At 45.3% G+C, this 8492-nt stretch overlaps 1 protein-coding gene across 1 annotated transcript in view; it reads left to right on the top strand.

The window, feature by feature from the left end:
• Nucleotides 1–563: 563 nt before the first annotated feature.
• The window catches only part of LOC104966319 (glycerol-3-phosphate dehydrogenase 1-like protein), a 20937-nt gene continuing 13008 nt past the window's right edge, over nt 564–8492 (top strand). Inside the window, exons 1-3 of the mRNA XM_010795506.1 lie at nt 564–660; nt 735–959; nt 2273–2295. Coding sequence (XP_010793808.1) covers nt 564–660; nt 735–959; nt 2273–2295 — 345 coding nt within the window. The remainder of the gene's footprint in view (nt 661–734; nt 960–2272; nt 2296–8492) is intronic.

The following is an 8492-nucleotide window of genomic DNA, read 5'->3' as shown; positions in this document are numbered from 1 at the left end:
CGGCAAAATAATTAGGCGGAATAATAATAAACTTTTAGTCCGTAGAAGAACAGTTAGTAAAAAAAAGTTTAGATTTGTTTATTTAGTGGGAATGCTGTTACAGCATTCCCACTAAATAAACAAATCTAAACTTTTTTTATTGGCTGTAATTTACATGGATACATTTGAATGGTGTGATTGGGTTAAAATGTACATATTCTTCCTTTTATGTCTGCCTGCTTTATTTTACTTAATGCAAAGTGACCTGCTCCATCGAAATCAGTCGCATTGACCCGAAGACACATTTTGAGTTGTCTAAACTGTTGGAAAGAGGAGATTCCTAGCTTTCTAATGATATCAGGATTGTTTTTGTACTCCAAATATTGTCGGTGCACCCGAGCTGTTTACTGATTCGGGGTGACTGGAGTGGGGCGACACTCAGACCGAACCCCTCCTTTGTGCGCAAGAGCCTAAGGAGTGCGTTCAGGTCGAGGGCTATTCAGTTGGGGGGGTTTTAGTCTTCCACCCCATGGGGGGGCCAGGGAAGCTAAATTACACCTCCTCTGCCCGGTGCGCGCGTTAGCATGATATGTAGAGCTGGGCCCTGGGCCATTACAGGGCTGGAGGGCTCCCCTCGCCTGCCTGGGGGCAGGAGGGGGAGAGCCCTCCACACTATAGTCTGTACACACTCTGCACGGAGTCAGTGTCTGAGTGTGGACATGGGGGCTAATTGCGCCCTCCCCCGTGCTCCTTAGGGACTCAGCAGAGAGGGTGCATAGTGAACCCATATAGGGCTGCAGACTTTCTCTGTCTGCCTATAGACGGACGGGGGGAGCCCTCAGCACTGTTTTTCGGGCACACTTTTTTGCGAGGTAAGCGCGACAGAGTGTGCTCGGTCAGCCGCAGCCCAGACCTCTCCAGGGTCACAACCGAGGGGGAGGTGAGTGAGGCGCAGCGGCTGCTAAAGCCGGTCAGGGACAGTGAGATGGAACGGTGTGCTGGACGACATCGAGCCTGTGAGAGATATAACGCCGGGTTACTTATTGTAACCCGGCGTTATATTAACACAGCCCTCTACTCTGGGGCACTGTCTGTCCTATACCGCTAGGCTGAAGAGTGGTGTAGGATGATGGTCAGGAGGCGAGGCCTCCTTTTATACGGAAGTGAGATGCGCGCGCATTCAGGTAGGCCCGCCCCGGGGCCGGCTACGTCTATAGAAATCTCAGTAGGTGAATGCTTGCATGATAAGGTAGTACAAATAGAGTCCAGTAGAGGGCTCCGCCTGTGTTAATATAACAAGGGTTACAATACGTAACCCGGCGTTATCAGATTACAGATACATTTAGTCAAAATAAGAGTAAAATTGTTTAATACATTTCAAAATAAAGAATAACGCCTCTTACATTAGGAGCTTTTACTGGGTGTAATTGGACATCATTTAGTTTGTAAAGCAGACTAGATTAGTAACAATGATTAGCCCTTTCAAGTTCATTTTTATTATTATTTTTTGGCGAGATGCATCCTAAAAACAAAACCCAATTCCTAGTAAACCAGCAAACATAATAAAGGTCAAACCGGGGCAATGTGATAACGTCTGCTAAAGTGTCAATAACTTGATCGCGTTTCCTTTTTCTGCTTTACACACAAAATAATGGTAACATTTCAGCCTTTTTACTTTAAGGTTAAGCAAAAGTAATGGGAGCTATATTGTGTTATTTGGATTAGGTTACTGACTACATTTTTATTTAAGTACATTTATCAGAATACATATTAAAACTCTCCAAAACAGCAATATGTTTACATTTTGGAATGTTTATTCCTAGTCTTTTGATTTGTAATGTACAATGCCATGTCCTTTTATGCTGCTTCAAAGTACTTCTTATCTTATCGCCTAAGCTCTTCATTTTCTAGCTAGCATGATTGTTTAATCCAATAGTCATTCATCTTATCATTTATTTAGGGGTCGAGTTCAAAATTCAGATTTGCAGACGACAAAGAAGAAAATACTGAATCTATTTTGGGAGATGAATACATAAATAATAACCAAACTTCCTGCGCTGAGTGATGCTGGTTCTTGGACAATTGACCAGTTGGAGACAGAAATGATGCTGAAGGTGATTTATGTATTTAGTGTCTCCTGCTCACCTCTCTGTCAAAGTATCTGGTCCTCCATGCTGTCTCCGTCTCAGCGCGGTGTCTCTCCTCCGTCCTCTGCCTCTCCTCCAGGATCCTCTTATGCTCTGTGGCATTCTCGATGTCCTTCAGCCGTAAAGACTTTGTCACGTGCTGCCAGAGACGCCTGGAGGCAGTGAAACCGTTCAAATGAGTGAGAAGAAAGTGCTTGCATAACGTGTTCAAAATTAAAATGTATTTTCTCTGTAGATTTGTCACCAAAGTTACTTAATGTTTTAGAAACGTTGTCACACATAAAATAATTATCTTATTGTAAGAAATACATTACAAGTAATAAGTATATATACAGGGGTGCAAATAACTTTTTTCCTGGTTCTCAAAGGAGCACCTGGAGATGTTGCTTGGTGCTCATCCTTAAAATGAAATAAACCGTAACTTTTGAGCGGTCTTTATTTGCCAGACACACGGCACTGAACACACATGCAGAGGTGAACACAAGACAACATTAACACGACCAGTAATCCTACAAGCTGTCATCACTACCCTCCTGACTGTTCTCCTCACTGTCTTCCTCTCTGTCAGACATGGTAGCTGATGATGTAGGCCTACTTCTTTCTCTCTGGTTGAGTCTGTGATTAGCTGCTTGCATCCACAAGTCAACAGCTGGTTTTGGGTCGAAAGTCTCTGTTGTCATCGTNTCCAAACTTTTAGTAAGGTTACATGTGATAATCCTGTCATTTGGTTTTTTATACAATTTTGACCTACAGTCCCAACCCCTTTTTATCCTGGGTTTACGTCTAACTCCCTCCTTTGTCCAAAGTTTTCCTTTGTTTTCCGCTCGAAAATAAATTATTTTTTACTTTGTTTTTGTTCTTAGGTTCTTGTCCAGCTCCATCGTAGGGTTTGTTTCCCACTGACACTGACACTGCTTGTACTTCCCCTCTGTAAAAAGCTGTTTATTACTTGGTTGTGACTTGTGTTCCTTCTCTGTTCCTGATTTATGTCCATCCCCCATTAGTGCTCTGCTCTTTGTCGGCCCGTCCCTTCCTCTTGTGTGTTCCCTTTGCACCACTTGTGTTAGTCTGTTTGGTCCCTTTGATTGCTTTTCAATCCTTCTCTTTCTGTGTCCCTCTTGTCCTTAACGTTTATTTGGCACGTACTGTTTCTGTCTGGTTTGTTTGACACTGATATTTGATTCTAGCACTGTCTTGGGCGAGGCAGCGGAGTTTTATGTTTCTCAGGTTTTTGGAGATCTTCGCCACCACCTCCCCAAGGCCTCCTCCCTGCGTAGTGACCGGTTTACCAACACGCACCTCCCCAGACTCCTGCCCCAAACCCGACTGTCGGGTCCTTTACGTCTCTGGTCCCTTCCCCAGAGCCCTCCTCCCCCGGACCCCGTTCCGTCTCAAGGATCACCCCCAGTAGCCCGCCTGCCGGGCCCCGTTCCGTCTCAAGTACTTCCCCGCTCCTGGTGTCGCCGATTGAGTGCCCGGCTGACTCCTCGCTTCCGTCGCCGACCTTCTCAGTCCCCCGGCCCAGCTCCCGCTTTCTGGCGCCGTGATGTCTAACCCCGGCCGAGCTCCACTTCCTGGCGCCGAGAGTCCCCCCAGGCCGAGCTCTGCTTCTGCCTGTCGCAGTAGCCACCGGCCCGTCCTGGGCCACAGCCGGCCTTCCTTGGCCTCGGCCTCGTCTTCTCATCAGCCGACCCTGGGGGGTTGCCCTTGTCCCTGTACCTCAACCGTCGTGGGCGGTCGCCCTGGAAGTTGCCTGGTCCTGTAACACCATCCCTGACTCTCCCTGGAGCTCTCCCTGTAACCTCTCCCTGAACTCTCCTTTGACTGCTCCGCCTGAAGTTCTTCTGAACTCTCCCCGAATTCTCTCCTGCATCTCTTCCTGAACTCAACCCTGATCTCTTCCTGACCTCTACCTGAATCTCATCCCTGTCCTCTCCCCTGAATCTCTTCTCTGGATTTCTTCCCTGAACCCTTCCCTGATGACTCTCCTCTGAACCCTTCCTGATCTCCTTCCTGAACTCTTTCCCCTTAACTCATCCTGATCTCTTCCCTGATCCTATTCCCTGATCTCCTACCTGATCTGTTCCCTGATCTGTTCCCTCGAACTCATCCTGACTCAACCTGATCTCTCCTGGTAACCGACGACCACGACCTTATGGTACCGACGACCCGGTCTTGAACCCGGCCCCCTTGGTACCGACGACCCGGTCTTGACCCAGGACATTGGTCCGACGACGCCCGGTCTTGACCGACCTTGGTTACGACACACCCGCCAAGACACTCGGCACTTGGTACCGACACACCCAGCCATGACCTGGCCCTTGGTCCGACGACCCGGACAATGACCTCGGGTTCGTACCGAAGACCCCGAGTCCCGACGATCAGACCTGACGCCCCCCGTTGAGGAAGAGATCCTCGGAAAACCTCCGAGGTACCTGGAGGTTTTCGGTCTGCTCAGGGGCTCCTTGCCGAGGACCTGTACTCGTCCTTTACCCCTTCTTCGTCCCCAACTGAGGTCTGCCTTTTGTGTGGCTCTGCATACCAAGTCCAACCCCCTTAACCCTGTCCCCGATCGTACGGGACCCGTCGTCCGGACCCTTTGTCCAACTGGAGTTTCGACGGTTTTTTCAGGAGGTGGTGAGCCGATCATCGTTGAGGGAAGTTGGTCCGGAACTTCAAATGGATGGACCGTACGACGTCTTTATTGACTGACGGAAGAAGGGATGCCTCCGTATAGATTTCAGTAAGGAGTTCGTAAAGTTTAACGATGAAGTCCGAGCATGTTTACAAGACGACCCAGGTAGTCCAAAGATTTCCTTTGTTTTCCACTCGAAATAAATTGTTTCGACTTGTTTTTGTTCTTAGGTTCTTGTGCCATGCTCCCAATCGTAGATTTGTTTCCACTGAACTGGTTGTACATTCCCCACTGAATTTGCTGTTTTGTTATTGGTTGTGAGTTGTGTCCTCTCCTGTTCTGATTAATGTCCTCCCCATTAAGTGCCTGTTCCTTTGTTCGGTCCGTCCATTCCTTTTGTTTCCCGTTGTCCACTGTGTGTTAAGTCCTGTTAGTCTCGTATTGTCGCCTTTGATTGCCTGTCCCTCCTCTGTTCTGTGTCCCTCTTGTCTTAACGTTTTATTTTTCGCACGCTACTGTTTCTGTCTCGGTTTTTCTTGTGGCACTTGTATTTTGAGTTCTAGAACCTATGACCTTGATATTTTTTTTATACGACTACTTGATTTATGTTACCCCAGTTATTCTATATTTACTTTTTTGTTCTTTATTTACTCAATGTAAGGAAACAATAACGATACCATCCAATTAACCGATACAAGTGCTATAATTAAACTAATAATTTGGCATTTTGGCTAGAAAAACTACACCCACAAATTTCAACATGGGGGTATGTAAGATCAAAGATCAGTAAAGACGAAGTTTCAACGTGGTCTAAACTTCGAAAACTTTAAAATAAAAACAGTTTTTAGAAGGGCCCCCCCGTATGGGGGCCTTGGGATCTCGTACACAAGGGTTAGGACCCCCGATTTCTCGCTCCCGCGGTCCCCGGGAGTCTACTAAACTCCGGTTTACTCGTATAATCTAAAAAAAAAATGTAGTATTAAACAATTGCGTCTTATGTACTAACAGCCAAAAAAAAATCATTTTCGGACAGGCGGCATAGATGTTATTTTATATTTGTTATCAACTAATTAATTAACTTATGTTTAAGTTCAACATCGTTAATATCCGTATGTATCCTAATAATTATAAAGGAGTGCCTTGGAAATATTTGTTTACATAAATTGTGACCAAACCGTTTGAGACCCACTGAGATAACTTAGACTAAAGTGAACTATTCTAAACACTCAAGAGTCCTTTACTTCACTGAGCTGTAGTTATCAGCCTCAATCCAACAACAATCCGCGGTACCGATGCGCGCCCTCTCTCTCTCTCTGTTGCTCGCTCAGAGGCTTTGGCTGTGAGCTGCGGGCACCTGATAAGTCAACATCCCCCACTTTCATCACTTACAGCGCCCATCGTACAGGGCAAATGAAAAGTCTAACCGGGTGAAAAGGGTGTTACCTTGACTTAATTATGAATGGTGTTGTATCAAGGCTGAACATTAGGATGAACCAAACAGTCAAAAATGTTTTTTTCCCTCCCAGAACTACCAGCGCAGCGCCCCCCAGATCTGGCGCCCTAGGCGACCGCCTATGCCAAAAACCGACCCTGCATATAACTTGTTGGCCAGGGGCGGCCCTGTGCAGCATCCCCAGCACCCCTACTTTCCGCGGCTATGTGTCCATGTTTCCTTATTGTGAGTCTTGGTTCAAACAGCAGAGCTTAGGTGTGTTCAGCAGCCCACTCATGATTCTCACCTCTTTGCCTCCTGCATTGGGTCAGGAGAACCTTTCAAATGAGTCTGCACTTTAATCCAATGTAATGAGTTAATTTTTACTTGAACATAGAATATCGATTAGTTTAATAAGGGTTGAATTCTCTGGGTTGTGGTATATGTATAACAATGAAGTAAAAATTATCCAAACACCTTCAACCATCTATTATAGTGAAATAAACACTAATTTAATTAAATTAAGTAAATAATCTTGAGTGTTTGGTTTTGTTTCTACAAAGGGTACCTTTCTCTAACACACAGTCCTCTGACCCATTGTTCACATCAAATATTCATTAATGCAGCTTCAATAATAGAATATGAATGAATTAAAAGCGTTCATTAGAACCTACGACATGCTACTACAATGATACAATCTGTGAAAACAGAAATAAAGTTGATCAAACATGTAATGATCGTGATAATCATGCATGCAAATGATTAATAGTCATCCCCACGTACACAAAAATAATGATGAAATTCCATTCATGATAGATTGAAATGCAGCACACTTTTTCTTTTCCAAATGATTACAGTCACATAGTAGTTATTTCCTAATCAGGAAGGTTTGTCAGAGCTTTGGATAGCTGGCTGATTCCCTGCCTGCATGCCCGGGGCCTGGGCAGGCCTCGGAGCAGTTACAATTAACCACAGATTGAGATTTCTATTTCTAAATTCAAGGCTGGCTCAGACGAGCATGACAACCAGAGAGCCTTGTTGGCCAACTGCAGTCTGTCTGCATCTGAGGCAATTCTCCCGGGAAACATGCAGTAATCATAGCTGCAAACTCAGAAATCAGGGTCAGAAATTGTGAAGTATTCAGAAGGGGGTTTGGGTAGAAGGCACTGAAGTGCAAATTGTGAAGATCTCTCAATCCAGGGACACCTTCAGAAGCCTTTCTCTAAGGAATGTCAAAGAGCTGGTTAATAGTGAAGCTAGCACAGAGGCGAAAGAGATAGATGATAGCTTTTTTACATCAAAATATTCCTTCTGTTTTGAAGCCAGCTGCCTTTAATGTTTCCATTAAACAATTCTGATATGATAAAACTGTTATTTACCCTGCATATGTTGGCCATGTACATTTCCACCAGTTCCTCATTAGGCAAACACATATTACTACTGATGTGGGAAAGCTTTAATTTATGGATAATTTATGGAGATTTAGATATCACTTTGAAAAAAAGATCGTTTGATCATTTTTATGGCTAAGGTTGAGCAAATAACTAAATCTATATACGTAGCGAAGTGGATTTACAGCTCTATGAGCAAAAACTGAATAGAAATGCATCAGAAAAGGACACATCCTTCCATAATTTGAAGATCACATGATAGAAGAACTGCCATAATCCTGTCCTTGATCCCATCATGGTCCTGAAACCTGTCGGGACTCATGTGTTCATTAAAGGATCTGATCATACAAACTCAAAGAAAGAGTAATGGACATCTTTGTAGCAGTGACGGTATGTATGCATGTTTGCACATCACTTAAGTACAATATCAAGGTATTTGTTCTTTACGTAAGTATTTATTTTATATTTATACTCCACAACCTCTCTGAAGAACCAGCACCTTACCGTGGTAGAGAGGTTTGTGTGCCCTGATGAACCTGGGGGCTGTGTTGTCTGGAACCTTGTGTTCCTGGTAGGGTCTCCCATGGCAAATTGGTCTCAGGCAAGGGGCCAGACTAAGATTGGTTCACAAGACCTCATGAAAGACGACACACGAAGTGAGGATAACCGGCCCGGAGGAAGCCCGGGGTCCCCTTCTGGAGCCAGGCCCAGAATGAGGACTCGTCCAGCTGGGAAGAGACCAAGGGGTAGACCTAGGACCAGGCGGAGGGATTATATATTATATCTCTTCGCTGGCCTGGGAGCGCCTTGGGATCCCCCAGTCAGAGCTGGTTGATGTGGCCAGGGAAAAGAAAGTTTGGTGGCTCTCTGCTGGAACTGCTACCTCCGCGACCCGACCACGGATAAGC

Source organism: Notothenia coriiceps, unplaced genomic scaffold (assembly GCF_000735185.1).
Source record: "Notothenia coriiceps isolate Sejong01 unplaced genomic scaffold, NC01 NC01_scaffold00037246, whole genome shotgun sequence".
Taxonomy (NCBI): domain Eukaryota; kingdom Metazoa; phylum Chordata; class Actinopteri; order Perciformes; family Nototheniidae; genus Notothenia; species Notothenia coriiceps.
Note: the sequence above shows the minus strand (reverse complement) of the source record. Positions and strands in the feature narration are given on the sequence as shown.